The sequence below is a fragment of the Malaclemys terrapin genome, chromosome 11 (assembly GCF_027887155.1).
Source record: "Malaclemys terrapin pileata isolate rMalTer1 chromosome 11, rMalTer1.hap1, whole genome shotgun sequence".
Classification (NCBI taxonomy): domain Eukaryota; kingdom Metazoa; phylum Chordata; order Testudines; family Emydidae; genus Malaclemys; species Malaclemys terrapin.
Genome location: NC_071515.1, coordinates 17,856,752 through 17,879,199, shown reverse-complemented (window position 1 = coordinate 17,879,199; position 22,448 = coordinate 17,856,752). Strand labels below are relative to the sequence as shown.

General features: G+C 42.8%; 1 protein-coding gene across 1 annotated transcript in view; it reads left to right on the top strand.

Annotated features, from left to right (window-relative positions):
* Positions 1 to 1,027: 1,027 nt before the first annotated feature.
* Positions 1,028 to 22,448, top strand: part of CCNYL1 (cyclin Y like 1) — a 49,381-nt gene continuing 27,960 nt past the window's right edge. Inside the window, exons 1-3 of the mRNA XM_054044275.1 lie at positions 1,028 to 1,399; positions 17,247 to 17,321; positions 21,617 to 21,651. Coding sequence (XP_053900250.1) covers positions 1,186 to 1,399; positions 17,247 to 17,321; positions 21,617 to 21,651 — 324 coding nt within the window. The 5' untranslated portion in view covers positions 1,028 to 1,185. The remainder of the gene's footprint in view (positions 1,400 to 17,246; positions 17,322 to 21,616; positions 21,652 to 22,448) is intronic.

Genomic DNA, 22,448 nt, shown 5'->3' with positions numbered 1-22,448 from the left:
ATGCAGTTGGACTTCTGATACTTAAGGTTCCTGGTTTAGAGGTTGTGGGATAAATATATGAATTGCCACTAAAAATGTTTAAAACTCAAACATTTTAAACATATCAATTTTTCCGTAAAATGAACTTAGATTTGAAACTTGGTAGAACCATCTTTCTGGGTTGTACATGTACACTGCATCCCAGAAGGGAACCCCAGTCCCTGATTGGGGCCTCTGCATGCTACTGTAATATAAATTTAAAAAAATGTGTGGCATATATGGAATGCTATGCTACAAACATTTTTCTCAGCACTCATCTGGGCACTGGCAGTTTGACCACCCCACATTCATGCCGACAAAACCTTTCTATCCCTCCCCCCCACTTTTGTGTAGTGTACTGTTAGATTTGATCTCTCTTGCCTATTATGAAAACTTCTCCCTTGTGGGGAGAAGGGGAGAGCAGCACAAGGAGTGTCTGTGCAATATAGGCACGTGTGGACCCTAGGGAACTATTAAAACCGGATGAGCTGAACAGCTTTTAAGGCTGGCTGAGGCTAGACTATGTAAACTGATTTTGTTTGGTTGAAGTCACCTCAGATCCCGTCTACACTAAGGCTCTAATCAGCATAAAAATGAGTTGTAAAATTTGCCCAGGCTCAGTGGGCGATAAGGGAACCATATGGACCGGCCTGAGTCGGTCCCCTCTGCTGCATCTTTCACCTCCATGCTCGCTCGCTCCCGTGCAGGGCCTTCCCCTGGAGGCTGCGGGGATGAGCCTTAGCAGCACGGCAGGGCCAGGTCAGAAACGTCCCGCCCCGGGTAAGCGACTAGTGTAGCCTGCAGCTGCCCCTGCCCTTCCCACGCTGCGGGAGTGTGGGTGGGAGGGGGAGCAGGAGCAGCGATGGGAGGGGCTGAGGGGGAGGAGCAAGGATGGGAGAGGGAGGAGCAGGGGCTCCCCGGCTCACGTGACACAGCGGCCCCAGTCCGTTCTTGCCCTCTGATTGGCTGCCCGGCATCAGGTGATGGGCGGGGCGTTTCCCCGGGGCTCCTGGGAAGGCGGCGGCGGCTCCGGCTCTCGCGCTCTATGAGCCGTAGCTGAGGCAGCTGCCGGGTGCGTGGCGGGATGCGGCGCTGCGCCCGCCCGTAGCCCGGCTCGGCCCCCGCCTGGGAGCCGCGTAGCGGGGCCGGGGGCTCCGGCCGGGCCCCATGGGCAACACCGTCACCTGCTGCGTGTCCCCGGACGCCAGCCCCAAGCTCGGCCGGGCCCGCGGGGGGGGCGGCGGCGGGGCTGCGCCGGGGGCCGAGCGCCGGGCGGACGCTTACCAGGTAGCGGCGGCCGCGGCGGAGGCCGAGTCGGGGGACTCGGATCCTGGGGGCGGCCCCCACCTGCAGCACATCAGCGACCGGGAGTTCCCGGATGGTGAGCGGCGGAGCGAGCGGCCCGAGGGGGGGGCCGGGGCCAGCCGCGGGGGGGGCGGACCGGACCGGACCTTGCCTGGGGGATGTAGAGAGGGACCGGGCAGAGCGAGGGGGTCCCCGCACTCGGGAGGCTGCATGTGGTTGCGCCCTTCTGCTGGGGGCACCGTGTGCGTGGGGTGGCACGTGGGGTGGTACCGGCCTGGCCCTTGCGGTGCGTTGGAGCCTGCGTCACCCCACTCCTGGAGGGAGCCCCCAGCACTGGGGTGGGAGGGGGTGATGCTGTTACCTGATGAATCTATCTCCTATTGGAGGTTCCCCCCCTTTCCTTTGGGATGTGTCCCCATGGATACCCACCTCTGTACAGGGGGTGCCGCCCAGCCACCTCTTTCATCCCTTGCCCCATCGATGGGCTGGCTGCAGGGAATGAGCTGTCGAGGCAAGATGCAGCATACAATCTTCTGCTCCTTGGGTGGATAAAGACTGAATCAGCGTCTCATTTGGGCACGTAACTGCTTTTGAGGCGCTCTGAAGATCTGTGCTATAATTTGCATCTTAATTTTCTTTAGTGTTGCACTGCTCCCCTAGATGGTCTTCTGTAGATCGTGATGTAGCTGAAACAAAGATTCATTGGGTATCTGTACATTTTAAAATTCTTATAGATTGCTGCGTGTTTTTGTTTTTTTTTTCATTTTCTGGAACAATTTATTTTTGGCTTGAAACGAAACATGAGAAATTCCATCTCAAGGAACTTTTCTTTAGGAAGTTAGGGGAGAATCAGAAATAAGGCTCAGAATGGAAAACTACGGGCAAGCTTAAAGGGTAATTTGGTCAGTGTCTTTTTAAAAAAAAAAAAGTTTTAAAAGTAGCTGTAGGTTCTACAGTTTAACCTGGAATTCACTGTCAAATTTTGTGGCTTCACAAGGTTTTCCTCCTAGACTTTGTGTGGAAGCCCCACCCAAGCAGGAGAGGCCAACTCAACAGACAAAACAGTGAAACTTGCTATAGACAAGCAATCTCTGAAGAGTTTTTCTTTAAATTTTAGCTGCCAGTGGTAATATCAGTAAGTAAAATACTTTCAGGTGGAAGTGTTTTTACGTTGATGATAGCCCTTTAACTTTGGAGTCCTAACTGACTTCATAACTTTTGCGGAGCTGACAATAGTTGCTGCATTCCTAATCTGTGTTTAGCTGAAAGAAGGAGGAGGAGGAGGGTTGGAGGGTAAAAGGATTATAAATTATAAAGATTGTGTGTAATGTGACATCACTCTGGGAGACCAGGACAATTTATAAACTAGCCCCACAGGGAGCTAAATTACAGCAGTAGACTCATTGCACTGAAAGTCCATTTTCACATAGCTCTTGTGGTTCTGCACTTACTTCCCCATTGGCTCAAGGATTCCAGATGTTTCACTGCAGTCTGAACAGCAAACTTGGGTGTGCTTGTGAACATAATTGTTCTGTGGTTTGCTTCTCGGCCTTATGGCTGAGGGGTGAAAACATTTTCTAATCTCTCAACTGCACCTACCGCCTAAGAAGAGCTGACAGGGTCATGCCTTGGTGGGAATTGTTTAGACATGACCTGATGTCTTACTGGTGCTGCTGTGTGTGTGAACTTTGGTTCAAATGCTATTATACTCAGTCTTTCAAATTTCATGACTGCTTGACATCTTTAACTTCTGACTTGTATAAGAGCTTTGCCATCCCATTTCATGATTATAACAACCAACACTATTCAAAATACACAGTTTGAAAGAGACAGCATGTTTGCCATCTGGTGTGTAGGATGCCTGCAATAACATTTAACATTGGTCTTCCATTCTTGTTCCTGAATTTTAGGGACACATTTTTGGCAGTCATTTAGAAACTGGTTGCAGAGGAGTGTGAGAAAACTGTCAGAAATGGAAGGTTTAAACATCTATGGTTCTGCACACAGACCATATGGCATAGCTGTTTTTATAGAAATGAAACTAAATAGAATAGCCAACTTTCCAGATTTTCTCTGAGACAGCTGTGTAATGCAGCAATGGGAAAAGTCACATTTACAGGTTAGGAAAAGGAAAATTCTAATCTTGCAAGAAACTGTTAGGGAATCTGTGAACTATTTCTCTCCTAATTCTTTTTGGGTGGGATAAATTCTCTAATAAAGATTCTAGTAATCTGATCAAAAATGCCTAAACTAAATAAAGCTGCTCAGAAATAAGGGCTGTGTTTGTCTGAATCTCTCAACTATGTAATCACTTCAGTTTTGATCCAGTGCTGAATAGCTATGGTAAGCTTAAATGCTTCCCTTCTCCAAGGCCAATTCTGACATTGGGATGAACTCACAGTTAATTTTCTGGGTTTGCAGACTACACCTCTACCCCGATATAACGCAACCTGATAAAACACGAATTCGGATAGAATGTGGTAAAGCAGTGCTCTGGGGGGGCGGGGCTGCGCACTCCGGTGGATCAAAGCAAATTCGATATAACACGGTTTCACCTATAAGACGGTAAGATTTTTTTTAGCTCCTGAGGACAGCGTTGTATCAAGGTAGAGGTGTATTATGACAGTACTGTACAATCAAAGGATAACGTAATAGCTAACCCAGATTGGCTTTGGGGTTGTGGAAACTTTGATCTTAAGGTTGGACATAATTCTATAATTTGTGATGGGCACAAATTAGACAAGTTGTAAGAGACTTTCAGAGGCATACTTATTCACACAACATTGCTCTTAATTCATTTTTATGTTGCCTTTGGTAAGCTAGGCATCATTACAATAAATCACTGACTGTTTCCTATCTCTATTAATATTATTGTGTGTCTTCAATATATTTGGTTCCTGTTTATGAGGCTGCAAAACAAAACTGAGTTGTCCCAGATAAACTTGGAATGAGACAGTCATGAAATTAGATGTACGGTGGGCCACCACTACAAGTGTATTTTTAAAGTTCTAAAATGAGCAAGTAACTTTAAAATGTGACTTTGGTAGTTACAATAACATCTTGGAGTGGTTCACTTCACACCATGAAGGACTCCCAATATGCAAGATTTTAAAAATAAACATTATGAAGGAGGGCTTCTCATAGAGGTTCAGATTATGCAGGTGTCAGTAAAAGTTTGTCATTTTATAGAATGTTAAATTAAACTGTAGCGGTTGTATACTAGATCCCTGTATTTATCATGACGTTGAAAGATGCTAGCTTTGTCACATGGCATACAAGCGTCCACTATAACTACACAAGTTCTATACTTTTGACTATTACAGCATTACTGATATTGGTTGATTTGGCCCAGCAATTTAAGAGTTTACATGGAAAGGGTTTTATGAAAGGAGTGATGTGATGGTTGAGGAAGCTTCCAGTTCTACTAGTAACTGCCAGGTTGGAACTTATTAGCCATTTTGCCTTTCTCTAATGAGTAAAACAATTCAAGGGAGGGAAGTAATAATCATCCCAATTTTTTTCTGTCAATTATTCTCAGGGTTTTTTGAGAACATTCACTTATTGATTACGGAGCAGGCAGCTAGTGTTACCAGATTGCCAGTTACTTTAGTGTACGCTCATTTGTTAGGGTTACTCTTCTGGGAGAGTGGGGGGCAAGTGTTCTGTAATTCTATCAATATACTGCTTGTGTCACTTGTGTTCTCATACGGCACTCTACTTTTCCCTTCTGCAAGTTCTCTCCCAATGGAGTTATCCTGCAGGACCTAGGTTCTTCCACCCACCCACACACCCATGTCTGAGAGGATCAAGTTAATCAGCACTCCCAAGCTGACCCTTATGTCCCTGGACTCAGTAGGCTTGATTGAACAGTACCTCTAAGCTGCCACCCTCATATGTCCCAGGTTCAGCACGTCCCTACCCCCACTTTCACATTACAGTTGTTCTGGTAGTAACCCACTTGATGAGCAAATCTCACAGGATTTTTGGGCGCTGCAGGGATCTTTTAGTTTAGGTATGAGGAGCGTTGCTGCAGAGCAAATGAGGAAGCCAAAAAACACCCACGGTTGGGCGGGAAGAGAGAGACGCAACCAGCTTAACCATGAAAGCTATTTATTGCCAGGTAATAACAAACAAAACAGTTATAAACAAATTTAAGTTACTTTTAATTTTATAAAAGTCAGGTTTAGAAAACTATAACTGATCACACAAGTCAGGGTCAGAAGGCTCTATCTAGAGAGCGAGAGCTGAGTTTTCACCACTCCGTGAAGCTTGAATCTATCGGGATTCCCAGATGGTGGTGGTAGCTGAGGGTCCGGAGTGCTGGAGACAGGCAGAGCCCCCAGCATGATCAGTCTGGAGAAGATGAAGTCCCAATGGAACTGATGCAGATGTTGGATACAGGCAAGAGAACACTTACTTGAGCATGGGTAGGGGTTTTTGTAGGGAAAGAACAATGGTTCAAGGAGAACACTAGATTTGTTTTTTGGGTAAACTGATGGCTCAAGGGGGTATACCACAGTTGTTTTGTTTAGGCTAGACAATAGGAGCTGATCATTCCTGGCTATGGGTGGTGCTCCTTCGAGGGAGCTCACAATGCAGTTAGACAGCATCAGTATTTTGGATACCAATAAAGGATTTATTACTAGAATTGGTCTGATAACTACTGAGCTGGGTGTGTGCAGCCATGGGTTCATTAACATCTGGAGCAGAGATTCCCTCATCATGCAGTGCTTCCCTGCTTTTCTGGTCCCAGAGTTCAGTGCGGTTCTTGTCTTGGAATCTCTGTTCTCCATCCTGTACGCTAATAGGGATGCCTCCCTGTCCCATCTTTGATGCAGATGAGGCTAGGGGAGTTTCCTTGTCACCCTAGTCCGGAGGGGTTTAGATGGATCTCCCACTGTCTTTTCATTGCTTTTTGTAAGTCTTTCTTCTGATCGGCTTTGGCTCAAGCAGATGCTGGGAGTAGGAGGGGGGTTCCTTCATGAGTCAGACAGGTTGGATACTGTGCCCTGGTTCCCCAAGAACGCAGAGCTGACAGGTAACACTAGTGTCTGAAAGTGATGATAGAGACATCTTGCTCAATTTCTGGCTTGAACAGAATTCTCTCTAAAGTGCTGTTTCGGGGGAGGGGAGGGAGGAACAATGACAAAGCAGGGATTACATTTTAAATCCACACTTTAACTCTCTTGCCTTTGTTTTGCTGAAATTGAGTGTTTCAGTGGCAACAGGAACTGAAGGAGACTTAGCACTTAGCACTGTTAACCTGTTTGCAATGGAGTGTGGTGGTGATGTATGCCTGTATCTCAAATTGGAAATGGTCCCCAGTTTACCAGCATAGTATCTTAACAGCACATTTTAAGCCATTGTTGATTTGACGGATAAACCAAGATTTGATGCTTAGGAAAAGACAGTGCTCAAAGTACACTGCATAAATCCAAACCATTTAGGATCTATTTTTGTTGCTGAAGAAACATCTTCACTCCCATTGTAATTTGAGTTACATATTCAGTGAATATGTACAGCTGAATAAATCCCTAATGTTTTTGTTACCACAAATTGGCCTATCCCATATTCAAGATTGAATCACAGTAAGTCAGTTTGTGATTAGCATCTATTAAAAACTGTGCTGATGACACATGCTACAGCTCATTGGACTTCAATATGAATACTCATTAAAGTTAGTCATTTAAAAAAGTTCCTGTATTTATTGCAGGCTGATGGCTTACGGTCCTGATCTGAGATCAATCTATTCGCGTCCTCCTAGGGAGGACAGTATGGTGCACTGTCCCAGCAAGGATCGTTAATAGCACTACTTTGATTACATGTATCAAATCTGAATTCCAAACAAGTCAGTATTTTTGGAGGATATATGTGGGAAAGAGAGGAAGCTGAAGAGAAAAGGAAGAGAAATGAGAGGTAGATCTGAGATAACCAGCACTGGGTTGAACTAAGAACTGGGGTAACCAGGAATGGGGAAGAAAGCCAGGCAAGATTAGGAGAGGCACCAGGTGAGGTGAAATAACCACTTGCGGTTAAGATAAAGAAGACCAGTGCTAAAAAAGAATGGAAACATAATGAAGGGGGGAGAGAAGTGAAGTCTGTCTAGGATGAGAACCTTACTACTGGAATACAGCACAGTACTTGGTTCTTGTTTTGACAAACATGTCATCCTATTTTCTTCCCCTTTGTCAGTATTAGAATAATTTATCTAACTAGTCAATCCCATTCAAAAGATGGAGGCTCTCCAGAGGAGTGCAGGAGCAGTTGCCTAGCCTAGAGGAGGGCATAATCTGTGAAGACTCTTCCTGCTTTTTCTTAGTTATCTATTCAACGATGAATATACAGTGCAATAATACATTGACTAACTATAGTCTATCCGCAAATCTTCATTTCAGATATCTAAGCACTATTCCATTTTATAGAACATGTTAAATAGCCTAAAGCGTGTGGGCGTTTTGCTCTTTTTGATCTTGGTAAAACTGTTTGCAAGCTAAATCAAAAATAAACTTTGATGCAAGGAGTCAGTTTTTCCCCATGCTGGAAACTGCTTGCATCAAAGGTTTAACCAGCTTATATTGTGTCTTATCTTGTGGCTCATTGTATTTGAAGATCAGCAGTGAAAGAACTGGTGCATTCAGTTGTCTGCTGAGGTAAAAGATGAAGTTGCTGGTTGAAGACAAGCTTTGCTTGACACAATCACAATCTGTTTTTGTTTTATTTTTTTTTGTCTTGTCCCTTTTGTGCTATTCAGGCTTGCTATCCTGTTTGCATTCTGGGTTTTATCCTTATGATCTTCTTGCTCGTCTCTTTAATATCTCCTTCTTGTGATCTTCTATTTTTCCCAGAATTACAAATGGTATAACATCTTCACACATACCTGCAGCATGTTTGCTCAATTCTTGACTCCCTACGTTACCTAAAATGCATCTTCTTGGTAGTTGGTACAGTAGAACCTCAGAGTTACGAACTGACCAATCAACCACACACCGTAGTTGGACGTGGAAGTACACAATCAAGCAGCAGCAGTATAGTACGGTCTTAAACATAAACTACTGGAGGGAAAAAGGGAAAGCAACATTTTTTCTTCTGAACAGTAAAGTTTCAAAGCTGTATTAAGTCAATGTTCAGTTGTAAACTTTTGAAAAAACACCATAACGTTTTGTTCAGAGTTACAAACATGTCAGAGTTACGAATAACCTCCCTTTCCAAGGTGTTTGTAACTCTGAGGTTCTATTGTAGTTGACACCTGATCAGAGGTGATGAGTTCCCATTGGATAGGTGGAAGTGAGGGGGCGGATTGAAATGTCTTCCCATGAATGTACTGTATTCACATGGTAGTTGACCATGACCATGAAGAAGAAAAATGTCAGTTGTTGTGTACCCCATTTTATTTCTTCCATGCTTAGATGCTACTGGTAACCAAAGAATCTCTTGTTCTCCTCTCCATTTTTCCTCCATTAAGTTCTGCAAATATTCCGTAACCAGGGAATCTTATGTGACATGTTAATCTGTCTGTGGCTTGTATCTACAATTCCAGTTCATGAAAAGCCAAGTGTAGTTGGGAAGGCAACTTATTTTATTAATTTATGATAGTAGCCCTACTGCCCTGCGGGATCATGCTATGTGGAACTCTTTTCTTGGCTATAAAAATTCCAAGAAAGATTGCTTTGGTTTCCATGTAACTTTGGAAATGCTAGCTAAAATATTCAACAATAAGAGCATACCACAGTAGCTTGGTTTGATTAAACTTACAAAGTAAAGGAAATTCAGAATTAAATTTCAACTCTCTGCTTCCTCCAAATATTGTGTGAGCTGTTTCCTCTCTCACTCAGAATTGTAATTCCTCTCATTTTAAATAAGACTTACTCCTTTTGATTTAAAAAACAAAACAAAAAACAAACAAAAAACAGACGGCTAGACCTGTCATAGGCTTACTTAACATTTTTTGTTACTGTAAAGTATTGACCCTGCTGCAGAAAAGTGGGGGACGGGGACAGGGACAGATGGGGATAGTAACTGAAAAGTGCATATGAGTGTGAAGAAAAAAATCACTGGAATAAACTTCAAAATTTAAAGTAGGAGGAGCTTTTAAAGTAACATTTCAAGTCTGCCCCTCACCCTGACTCCCTCGCCATGAGAGCCCCTTTCCTTTTTTGCCTTGTTTAAGCGGCTTTTGTCTTGCTTCTCCCTGACCAGGTCTCATGCCCAGAAGCAGCAGGGGGAAGGTGGCTAAGAGCGTAAGCCTCCCTGGATATCTCAGAGCCTGCTTAGCACCTGCTGAAAAAGTTGGCTAATGGGAAGTGGGTGGAGACCATGAGGCTTTTTGCTGCTGGGTGTGGGAGCTAACTTCAGGCCTTTGAGAGCACTTCATTTAGTAGCTGGGAAGAACAGGGAAGTGGGACTGGGAGCATGGGGCAGAACATTAGTGTGAAATTGGAGCTGAGATCTCGGATACACATCACTCGCCTTAGAACTCTTCATGGTTCTGAGGTAACTTTTTTCATTATTTTATTCCTTATCCATACCAATGGAACTGAGAATATGAAAAAAATATTGTATAGAAAAAGATATACAAAGTGAAATAAAACACTATTTTCAGTGTCCATAAGGAAGCTAAACTGAAAACCCACATCGGAAAGAAGGTGATGACTGCGCTTAGAGAACTCGACTAGCATAAATTCAAGTATACAGTAAAGCAAGAATACTAAAATTAATAAATTCAAGAGCGTGGGTTGATACAAATTAGGATTTTTAGATTAAAAAAAATCCCAATTTGAATTTAATAAAATTCAGTTGCGTTGTTAATGAAACATACTGATGTACAGCACTGTCTTCCACTGTTGGAATTCTTATAAGACTTTTTTTTACTGTTTTTGTGTAACGTTCTACATAATACTGGCTCAGTATCAGTTGTGACAGGAGTAAACCCTTTACACTGTTGAAACTGAGCAGCCCTTACAAAATTAAAAAAAAAAATCTTAAACTAAAAATCACATTTTTATCGAACCTCTTACAAAACAAAATGTTGGCTACCAATAACCAAAACTACTATGAAGGGAGAATTTGAATTGGTGCCTGAAGTGACCTTTAAAAGGAAATTTGAAAAGTCCTCTAGTAACTTTCATAAAAGCCCAAGCCTCATATTTTCAGCATATAAAATTTTTACTGAGGGAAGGTATTGTTACATTTTCACTTCACTGTTTAAACTGAAGTTAACCCCCCCCCCATAACCTCCCCATAATCAGATGGCCCACTATGCAAATTAGTACCTAATACACTGCATTATTTTAATTTTATCTATAGAGACTAGATGGAATCTGACCTACCAGATTATTGGTTCATCAATTCTGGTAAATTTCTGGTAATAGTTAACACCTGACTTCCTTCTGAAGCATTCCCTGTAGTACACCAGGCAAACTGAACATGAAGAGACAGTGAGGGAATGCGTTTCTTACCATTGGAGTGATCAGTTTTGGCTGAGAAGCCTGAGATATGGCTACCCATACTTTAATGTGCAAAAGTATGTTGTTAAATTTAAAAATCTAACCTTCTAAAAATTCCAGGGGTTTATTTTAACTTATGCTAATGAATTCCAAATGCTGAGCAAATTCAAGAGGTTGGCGCAAACAGGGAGGAAAAAGTGGACAGTTTAAAGTTGGTTTTCTACCCACCCAATTAAATGTCACATTGAGTTTATATTAATTTTCTAATTGCGGTATTAAAACGTGGTCCATTTGTCACATCTTATTTCATCTGGATTTCCATTTTCCTTCCCTCCCCCAGAAACAAAAAGTTGAGGATGTCTGTCTTTCTCCTATACATTTTGTAATTGGTTTTATTTTTCCCTCTGGAATTCTTGGTCCCTTTCACATTCTGACTCTGCCCATCCAAAATACTTTTGCTACTGCACAGAGAGGTTCAGGTGATGGAATCCTGTTCAATTTCTCTCAATCCCTGAAAGGCCTGATCAGGAGCGCTGCCAGCTTTTCTGCCGCCCTAGGCGGCGGAAGGTCCTGCCCTGAAATGCTGCCCCCCACAGAGGCGGCGGAAGGTCCCGCCACCGAAATCCTGCTGCGGTCGCCGCCCCCTAAATCGTAGCGCCCTAGGCCTGATTAGTGCATGTGGTGGAATGGGCATATATTTTGTTTTAGGTTCCCCAGCAGGGGGCTAAAAGTTAAATTGACTAGGACTTTGGTTTTGTTGTGAAAGAGATTCAGTACCACAGGGACTTCTGAAAATGCAGAACCCTTAATACCACATCCAGTGTCAATCCATGAACAGTATACAAATACTTTGCAATATCCTTATTTATTTCATCATTGTTTCATACAAAAAGCAATTTCTCTTTGTATTTATTTATCATCTGAAGTCCTAGTCCTTGGAGATTATCACTTCTTCAGCAGTGACCAATGGTGTATTTCTTTGATGTCAAAAATAGGATTGGACTTTCAATGGAAAATGAACTGATAAGAGCAGGATCTTTAAAACTCCTATGCAAGTCTTGGTTTAAAGTTTTCTTACTCAGCAGACCTATTGTATTCAGAGCCATATGAGTTTACTGCATTTTTAGCAACTAAAGTAATCTTTCTCCCTCCCCCCCCCCCCCCCCCCCCGGGCAGGGGTCAGTGCAGGGTACGGCAGGAGGTCGGGGTGTGGCGGGGGCTGAGGGCAGGGGTCAGTGCAGGAGGGGTGCAGGGTACGGCAGGCGGTCAGGGTGCGGCAGGGGGTTCCGCTGCAGGAAGGGTTCGTTGGGCAGGATCTGGCCTGGCGCGTACTGGGGGAGGGCAGGCTTCCTGCCCGCCTATCTGCCCTGCCCCCGCAAGAGGCTGAAACATGGGGAAGAGGGTGCGGAGGGGCTGTGTGTTTCTGTTGCTTGAGGGAACGCCTCCAGCAGCTACCATTGGCTGCGGATCCCTGTTCCCGGCCAATTGGAGCTGCTGGGGATGCTGCCTGAAGTAACAGCCACACACAGCCCCTCCGCCCCCTCTTCTCCAGCCTCTTCCCGGAGCTGCACAGGGTAGGGCAGGCAGGCAGGGAGCCTGCCCTGCTCCTGGTGCACATCCGGCCGCCGCTCTGGTAAACACTGGGGAAGGGCGGGGGGGCTGCGAGGGGCTCGCGGGCTGCAGAAAATCACCGGCCCACAGGCCACATGTTTGAGACTCCTGTTCTAACTCCTGAAGGTAGCTTGGATAATACAGTGTAAAGCACCTCTGTAGCGAGAACATAAAATCTCGAGTTGTGACCCGGTAAAGGATGGTTGCTTTTAGAAGTAATGTGATTTTCCCGGGGGAGGGGGAAGATGCATATTAGCATCCGCGCATGGAATAGCAGCACTGATGTTTGTAGAGATTACTGTTTGCTTGCCTTTCAGACTACAGCCATTGTGGGGAAGATGCTCATAGATGAAAGTGTTGTAGAATAATGAAGCATGATCAGAAACCTACTTTAGTTCCATACCACTTTATTCGAGCAAGGTGATCTAATAATTTGACAAGCTGAGGCACTTTGTGAATAAATTTCATTTTCCAAGGAGAAGTAAAGGAATGGGAAGAAAGAGTGTGTGTGTGCGCTCTAAATTGTGTATTTTGCTTCTGATTTCAGGACGAAATGTCTTAGTAATGTTGTAGTTACTATGGTTGTGATTGTACGCTGCAGTGACTTGATTTCACAGTTGTCTGGGAGCTTTCCTTTCTCCACTTCAAATTGTGGCCTTGACTGGAAAAAAATGATTATGGGGAGACTTCGAGTGTTTTGACTTCTTAGTTTTATTGGCTACCAGTCCAGCAGAAGTTCACTTTTCCCCCTCCCTGTAATTCTGTGCTTTTTCAGAAGATAGTCCTCTTACTTCCTCTGTCTGCAAGGCCACTTGTCAAACTCGATGATCTTTCAGTTGTCCTGGAGTAGTAGCCGGACAATGACTTAAAAGCACATAGTCTCCAAAGCTGAGTGTGCTGGTTTCTGGCTCACAGATGCTGCAGGCATAAAGGGCTAGGTTTGGTTATGAATCCCCTGTGTTACTAGCAGGTCAGTCTTTCCCTTGGTTTTTCTCTCCCTGCACTCCACTTGCTTTCTTGTCTTCTTCCTCACTGCTCCTGACATCCTTCCTGTGTTCTGCTTTGTTCATCACCTCTGCTGTTGCTCCTGCTTATAGCACTTGCCCAGTAACACAGACGGAAGTACTAAAAAAGTGAAACTGCCACAGCTTACCTGTTTTGTCCTGCTTGCGCTGTGCAGGAGGAACAGTGCAGCCATATAGATGCCAATCCTCCATGGCTTTGGAGTGGTGAGCTACCAAATGCATCTCTTCCTCCTTTGCATTCTCAGCTGCTGTGGAGGAATGTAGCTCTGCTGTTCCTGCTGGTGCCTTTCACACTGCTCGGGGGCTGAGAAGCACTGGTACACAGCAATCCCGATCAGGTGTTGCTGGGGTTTTGTCCCAGGGACAGCACAATATGTTGTCTCAAAGTGGTTTACTAGCCTGTGTAACTAGAAGCAAGAAGGGCTGTGTCTATATTTCTGGTAGCACTTTTAGCATTCCACGTTGGCTTCTAGTATCTAATACTATGAGAGGATTGGCAGAAGAGAAGAATGAGAGAAGGCCAAAATAATGGAGGTGGGGTCAGGGTCAATTTAACCCACCAGTGTGTCTTGTCAGTTAGACAAACATCACTTCCATGAAACCTTAGCGATGTGAAAGAAGCAATAGGGGGTATATCTTGACTGACTTTAAGAAAAGAAAAAAAATAGAAGCATTACTCTTTGGTCTTAGAACTTTTCACTGAGATATTGCCCCATTGTGACAGATTAAAAGAGCTGTCTGTTTGTTTTAAAACCACGATACTTGTCCCACAGCCTTTGTATTGCAATGACTTATAAACATCGGTTTGAATGATGATATGCTATACAGTCTGCTTAGCTAGTGATGAAATGTAACTTGCATGGTAGAGGAGATAACTGGCATCTAGTAATGAGATACAGAGCACTTCCACTTCTGGGTTGCAGCTTTTTTCCCATCCAGATTGGTAGTGATTGGCAGTCAAAGTAGCGACCATCTTAGCCATCCAGACAGTCATATATAAAATGTGTTGCTCTTAGTCCATTTCCTAGTGCGCAGGTGTCCATGTCACATAAATCCTCAAAATATTGTGAAGTATTAAAATTGATATTCATGTTGACAATCCTGAGTATAGAAACAAAGGAATTAATGGGCAGAGAGAGGAAACCACTCTTTTCGAGGTGATCCTGCCAAATTGTTGTTATAGCTCATTGTGCAGGACTATGAGGAAGCTTTTCATAGGCACCATGAGCACTCAACTTAGTGTGTGTGTGTGTGTGTGTGTGTGTGTGTGTGTGTAAAACTGTACCAAGAAATTTTGGTTTAAGTTTATAAAAAACAAAATCAAAGGGATCAATTTTCTTAATTGATTATGATCTATTTGAAGTGGGAGGGCTGGAAGAATTAAAAAAAAAAAACCCAAACCTTCATATTGCTAGAATAAATCTTTATGCACCACATTTGTATAGTAAGGTTCAGAATTACACTGTTCTGGAACTTGCTGTGTTCAATCCTGGACTAATGTCAAAACAATACTGTTTGCCATGATCAGTGATGTTTTAAGCCAAATATTTGGCAAGTGTCCATGGCTAGAAACCAATGTAGTGTGCCATTGGGGAATCTTGAATGAAAGGACTGAGAGGAGTACGTTCACCTAACCAGTAACTTGACTTAAGCTATGTCTACACTTTAAACACTACAGCAGCCCAGTGCTGTAGCATTTCAGTGTAGACACTCACTACAGCAATAGGAGGGGTTCTCCCAGCGCTGTAGTTAATCCACCTCCCTGAGAGGCAGTAGCTAGGTCAATGGAAGAAAGTCAGTTTAGCTACATCACTCAGGGATGTGGATTTTTCACACCCCTAAGTCACATAGCTGGGTTGACCTAACTTTTCAGTGTAGACCAGCTCTTACCATGACACATGAGGAACAGCTGAATTATGAGTAGATGGTGTGTAGCACAGAAGGCTTGTATGTATGTACCTGGGGAGAATCCAAGAGAGATGCATGAAGAGTTATCACGTTATTGTATTATTTTGGCTGCTAATTATGTAATCAGCATTTTAGTGTGGGGATGGCATCGGGATTAAGGGTGTAAACAGTTTAATCTCCCTTCACTTCTGGGGAAAGTGTATGGGGCATTTTACATTCATTTGTACCCTTGAAGGAGTCACCACCGCACCAGCACGTTGTCTTGAGATATTAGACTTCTTGTTCCTGGTTTGTATAGTTTATGTAGTAAATGCAGCATATGTTGGAAGAGGGTTGGTCAGCATGACCAATGTAAATAGTCAGGAATTGTGTTTCTTAGAGTGTAGGAGAGCCTAGTTTAGGGAAGGGGAAAAAAAAGTCCCACCAGAACATACATGAATCGGATCATGAAGCATAGGTTGGTATTTCTACAACATGAATCCCTCAGAACAGCTGTTCCGCCTTTCATAAATCTGGTGCCAGCTTGATAGTAGCATGATGTTTACAACCCCTTCAGTACTATAACTTTTCCATGCACTGTGCCGGTCTCAATCTAAGTGAGTTGTAGATTCTTTTCTGATGTCTTCTTTGATTCATCATGGCAAGAGACTAAAGCAACTTTAATTCTGACATTTCCTTACTTGACTACTTAACCTACATCAATGTTTCATAGAGTAGTTGGAATTTTAGTGAGCAGGCTCGCAAATGCTCGTTTCTGAGTGGGTAAGATTTTTAAAAGTGCTCTCCCCTTCCATCTCAAATATTTGTAAACATTTCTTGATTACCTAAAATTCATCTAATTTAAGTTTTATAAGATAAGTTTTCCACTAGTGCAGGCAGAGATGTAGTTAAAAAGCAGTTTGGCTTTGAAACTAAGTATTTATCCCAGTTAGTGAAACAGCTTTTAAAGCTAGGTTAGCTTGTCCACATGGTATTCTGGGAATTGAAGCTATGCCAGGCGCACTATAAAGGCAGGACTAGTGAGGAGATAAAATCAAACACTTTGAGATTCAAGTGAGGCTTGAGCATGCTTATAGCTAAGTAGAACCTACTTTGAAACCGATTAAACCACCCTAGTGGGAGGCAGTATAGTGTGGTGAAACCAGGCTGGCTGGGAATGGGGGTGTGAGAGCAAGAGGGATATGACAACAGCAACTACCTTTTCAGAAACAACAAGGAGTCTGGTGGCACCTTAAAGACTAACAGATTTATTTGGGCATAAGCTTTCGTGAGTGAAAACCTCACTTCTTCGGATGCCGAAGAAGTGAGGTTTTTACTCACGAAAGCTTATGCCCAAATAAATCTGTTAGTCTTTAAGGTGCCACCAGACTCCTTGTTTTTGTAGATACAGACTAACATGGCTACCCCCTGATACCTTCTTACTCCGCTTTCCACAAAAACAGGATCTCCTCTCCTGGGATGGGGGAATTCCTAAAGCAGGGGATAACAGGAGACTGCTTCTTAGCCCGTGTGATAGCACCAGCAAGAAGTGGCAGAATCTTGCTCCTTCTCAGGACTGATGCCATTTGCACATCTCAGGCAGCTTTTCTTTGTGGGAAAGGAAACTTTAGTAAAGTGAAAAATAACCTGTTTACTTATTGAGACCATTTTTTATCCTCTGCCCTAAATAACTTGGCTTGTAAATTGTACCTCCATTTGCTTATAGTTTTAAAACTGGTAGTGTAGACTGGATTTTTGTTTGGGACATTAAGCTAAAAAGCCAGGATTTTAACACCGGCTCATTGATTTGAAAGCTGATACAGCTCTCCAAGAGTCTGACGGCCTTCAGAATGTTCACCTCAGCCTCATCAGTAGTCACCCTCACTACCCCTCCGTGGTCCTTTCGTCTCTGTCCATCCCAAACTGAAATGCCATCTCTTTGTCCCTTGTCTTTCAGATTTAGCCTTGGAATCAAATCCATCTGACCATCCCAGAGCAAGCACAATTTTCCTGAGCAAGTCCCAAACAGATGGTAAGCGAACACTTGTTTTCCTTTTTGAAAGGAGGTGGGAGAACAGTGAAAAATAACTGGATATTTGAACTGCGGGTCAAGCTGAGTCATAGAAACAGAAGTTGACTTTGTGTTTAACCTGAGTCACAGTAAGGAGTTACTAGCTTTAAAATGTGCAGTTCTTCGTAGTAATGTCTTCATAGGCTATTTTATTAGGACAGTGCCATTTGTGCTTTATGGGTATCCAGTATCAGGCGATTCAAGCTTCTTGCTTCTAGTAGTCCGAGGGAACAGGTTTGCCTTAACTCACTTTGGTATTTAGCTGCAGAAGACAGTTGTCTTATGACCAGGGCTTGAAAAAATCCCCTTGCAAGTCGGAATCTTACCCCGGTGAATGGTGGGCCGAGGCCATGAATTCTGTAAGGGACACTGTCCGTTTGAAATCTGTTCAGTTTTGTAAGTGTTAAGTAGTTTCAGAAAGCACACCTATTCTTGAGCCCCCCTTAAACACATGAATAGATTTACTAACTTCAAAAAAATTCCCTTTTTCTGTGAAAGACCCACACATTGGAAACTGACTATTCAGGGTAAACAGTGAAGCTGTCTGATCACAAAAGGCTGTTGAATGCACAAGTTAAACAAACTGAAATAATGGAGGAATATATTCTTATCTCTTAGTTATAGAAATCTGTTATTTGTAATGATAGTAGTGTTAAAAAAAAAATCAGTGATTTAAACTGATTGGTCCCTTAAGGTTCAGTTCTTTTCTTTTAAAGTTTCTAACCCTTATTTGTAATGTTATCTTTGCAACCATAAGAATGAAGTACCTATTTGCCTTGACAAAAAGCTTCAGTGTGGCTGCTGCTTGCTTATAGTTTTGCCAAAGAACAGTAGAGTTAAATTGACAAATCTGTAAGTTTCAGAGCTGCGATTCAGAATCCCCCTTCTAGGGTGATTCAGTCATGTCAGCATCATGATTATGCTGCTTGGGAAATCTCTAAGCGAGAGAGGTGGGCACTGAAGTTAGTCATGGGAAGGTGGACTCCAGCTAGCTCCCACCCTACCAAAAAGCCCCCCCAAAAGAGGTAGAGGTTGGGGCAGCTATAGAGATGAAGTTGCCAATGTTAGAACTTAGTAACCAAATACCACTTTAAACTGTATCAGAAAACTTGACACATCTGGGAATGTGGTTTACTTGTGCAGTATGCAGTCTTTAAGCCATGCCAGAAATATGTTAAACTATACGAAAGTCCCGCTGGCGGAGGCTGCGTCTTAAACGTGGGTCTGACATGTTCAGTATTCCTTGGAACTGATGTCTAAACATTTGTTTGGGAAAAGTAGTATGGACCTGCTAAGGATTAGTAACTGTTAGCGCTACAGTGGCCAGGACTTTTCCATGAGTAGAAGATGCAGAACCTTTTATGTAGACTGTACTGGATCTGCTTTATCTCTGAACATTTTGCCAGGTCAATAAAATCAGTGATTTCACTTTGAGACTTTAACACTTAACCGGGCCAGCAGTTCTTGTTTGTTAAAAGTGGTAGTTAGACATTGGTGTCAGATGTGCTAGTTTCTACAGACAGGTAGGAAGACTCTCTCTGCTTTCAGGAGCTAGCAATCCGTAAAGTCAAAGGTTGAAGGTTTGGAAAGAGGGTACGTTGTACAAGCTGATAGCCAGACTGCTGATTATCTTTCAGCTTGTTCTGTACATATAAATATCCCCAGCTGCTCCCTTTGCTTAGCTAGTTTTAGTTCTGTTTACTGCTGCTACTTTATCGTTGGCTTTTCATCCTTATTGTATTTTTAAAAAGACCAAGACAGTATCATGAGAAAATTAAAGTAGTTCCAATCCTCATGTAGACTTTGTATAACAAATAAAAATGTGGCCAGATGGCCATGAGCTTTGGCTTGTGTCATCTTTGGAATGAGAAGTCCCTTTTCACCCGCCATTAAGTTTGTGGCATAAAAAGATTGCATGACCGGACCCTCACCAAAGGCTCTTAAGCGAACTAAGTTGTCATGGGATAAGAGGAAGGTCCTCTCATGGATTGTAACAGGTTAAAAGATCGGAAACAAAGGGTAGGAATACATGGTCAGTTTTCAGAAAGGGGAGAGTTAAATAGTGGTGTCCCCAAGGGGTCTGTGCTGGGACCGGTCCTATTCAACATAATCATAAATGATCAGGAAAAAGGGATAAATAGTGAGGTGGCAAAATTTGCAGATGATACAAAACTTCTCAAGATAGTTAAGTCCCAGACAGACTGAGAGGAGCTACAGAAGGATCTCTCAATACTGGGTGACTGGGCAACAAAATGGCAGAGGAAATTTAATGTTGATAAATGCAAATTAATGCACATTGGAAAACATAATCCCAACTATACATATAAAATGGTGAGGTCTAAATTAGCTGTTACCACTCAAGAAAGATCTTGGAGTCATTGTGGATAGTTCTCTGAACACATCCACTCAGTGTGCCACAGCTGTCAAAAAAGCAAACAGAATGTTTGGAATCATTAAGAAAGGGCTAGATAAGAAGACATAAAATATTATATTGCCCCTATATAAATCCGTGGTACGCCCACATCTTGAATACTGCGTGCAGATATGGTTGCCCCATCTCAAAAAAGATGTATTGGAAAAGGTTCAGAAAAGGGCAACAAAAAATATTAGGGATATGGAACAGCTGCCATATGAAGAGAGATTAATAAGACTGGGACTCTTCAGCTTGGAAAATAAATGACTAAGGGGCGGCTGTGATTGAGGGCTATAAAATCATGACTAGTGTGGAGAAAGTGAATAAAGTGTTTTTTACTCCTTCTCATAACACAAGAACTAGGGATCACCCAATGAAATTAACAGGCAGCAGGTTTAAAACAAACATAAGGAAGTATTTCTTCACACAACGCACAGTCAACCTGTGGAACTCTTTGCCAGAGAATGTTGTGAAGGCCAAGACTATAACAGGGTTAAAAAAGAACTAGATAAGTTCATGGAGGGATAGGTCCATCAATAGCTATTAGCCAGGATGGGCAGGGATGGTGTCCCTAGCCTCTGTTTGTGGAAATGGCTGGGGTTTTTTCTGAACCTCTGAAGTCTTCCCAAAACGGAGGTAGTTATCCTTGAACTGTGTGGTAGGGCCAGAAGTTGATGCTGAGAATATTTCCATCTGTGCATATGAAAACTAACAGCTAGTTGTAAAATATGTCCAACTTTTACAGATGAGATAATGTCTTGAATGTAAAGCTTTTATCAAGTGTTTCTGGCTGCCAAATAGTTCAGTTAGCCTCCATACATATTTTCAACACTTCTGCACTTTTTAGACTATGCAACTGAAATAGCGCAATTCTTAATTGTGGTTGTAAACTGAGTTTAGACTCTGTCATTTGATTTTATTTGAGCAACAGTATAATTTTTTATCTGAATTGCCTTTATCCAGAAACCCTAGTTATACGAAGCCACAGTGTCTTTCGCCGCCCTCCCAAAAAAAGCTCGGTTATCACCTACTGTCTGGTTAACATTAAGGTTGCAGGAACTGGGATTTGGGAGGATGTATAGAGATAGGAATGAGAAAAGTGAGATGTGGGGGGAGAATGAGAGAACATAGGGGAGGAGAGAGCAAGAAAGAAACGAGGGGTTCACTGAGAAAGGACAGAGGGAGACTTGATGGGTTAAGGAAAATGAATGGGGCAGGAGGAAGGAAGAGGAGGTTGAAGGGGAGAGAATGGAAAGGAAAGATAGAGGCAGAGGGAGGAGTAGCTGCAATGGGGAATAGCTTCCTTGGTGCTGCTTGAGCGCTTCCTGGCACTGAAAGCCCTAATGGATGGGGCCAGTCCTACCCGTCCCTATTTGTACTGGTGCTTGCAGAGGTTGAGGCTGTCAAGGATGCTCCTATCTCTGCTTCGTTACCCTTCTCTTTACCTCCCTTTGGGCTCTGTCCATGCAGCATGCACGGTCAGAGCACAGGAAGGTCCAACCACTGTCTCTTGCTTCCTCTGGCTTCTAGCACTAAAAGCTCTGGCACTTCCATTTATCCAAATGCCCAGTTAGCAGAAAGTTTTGGCTGTCCCCAGGTTGTTTGGATAAGTGGGAGAGTACTTATTAATAATGGCATTGTGAAACATTTAAAAACAAGTGTATTGATTTATTTGTCCTCAAAACTGAATTCCGGATATGGAAAGTACAAGAACTAAGATAGCATCCTATGTGTTGCTTGTTTATATTTTGGGAAAACACTACAGCTTGCTTGATACCACTGCGTGCCTTGCTATGGAACTTCTTAATTTATAACTGAGTTCATTTTCCTCCCCCATTCCTAGTGCGAGAGAAGAGGAAGAGTAACCACATCAATCATGTAAGTAAAACAAACCATCAGACGTAAGATGCTGTTTAAGGGATATTGTCAACTTGGAACTTAGTCAAATTTCAAAAACACATTCAGAGTAGCTGTAGGTCCTTTATGTCTCCTAAAGTCCCTGCAAATTTTATTGATTATACAATTACCTTTTCAAAGTTTAGGAAAGAAATGATTGAGGGTTTTTTTAGATTGCTGTGTGAAAGATCTACGCAAATGGAGAAAACAAACACAGGAGAGCACAGCGATGAATGAGCTGTCAAAACACAAAATAGCATATATATATTTATATATTTTTTTCAGTTCTATTGACCTTGTGTATTAATTATAAACAGTAGTAGGGGGCAAAATTCAGACAAGTGTGATTCTTAAGTTGATGTCTCTTTAAAGCAGAAGTAAAACCAGGTACATTTAAAACCTGAGATGACAAGCTATTTAAATCTTAATTCGAGAAAGATTTGCTGTTATGAGTGCTGCTATCTAAAGGCAATTTTAGGCAGTGCAGCTAGTCTTCATTGAAGTAATGACATTTCTTCTGGGCAAACTTTCTTGTTAAAAGGAAGAAAAAATTGAGCGATGGCTTCTAATAAACAGAAGTGATCTGGCTGTTCAGGAGTGCTGAGCGTCCGTCCATAGCACCACTGACTTCAGTGAGAGCTGCAAGTATTCAGCACCTCTGGAAATTGGGACCACGATAACCTAGCAGTAACTTTTTAGTAGACCAAACTGTTCTGATCTTCTCATTTGCTGATACTTCACACATCTAGCTCCCTTCCCCCCTCTCCCATTTTTTTTCC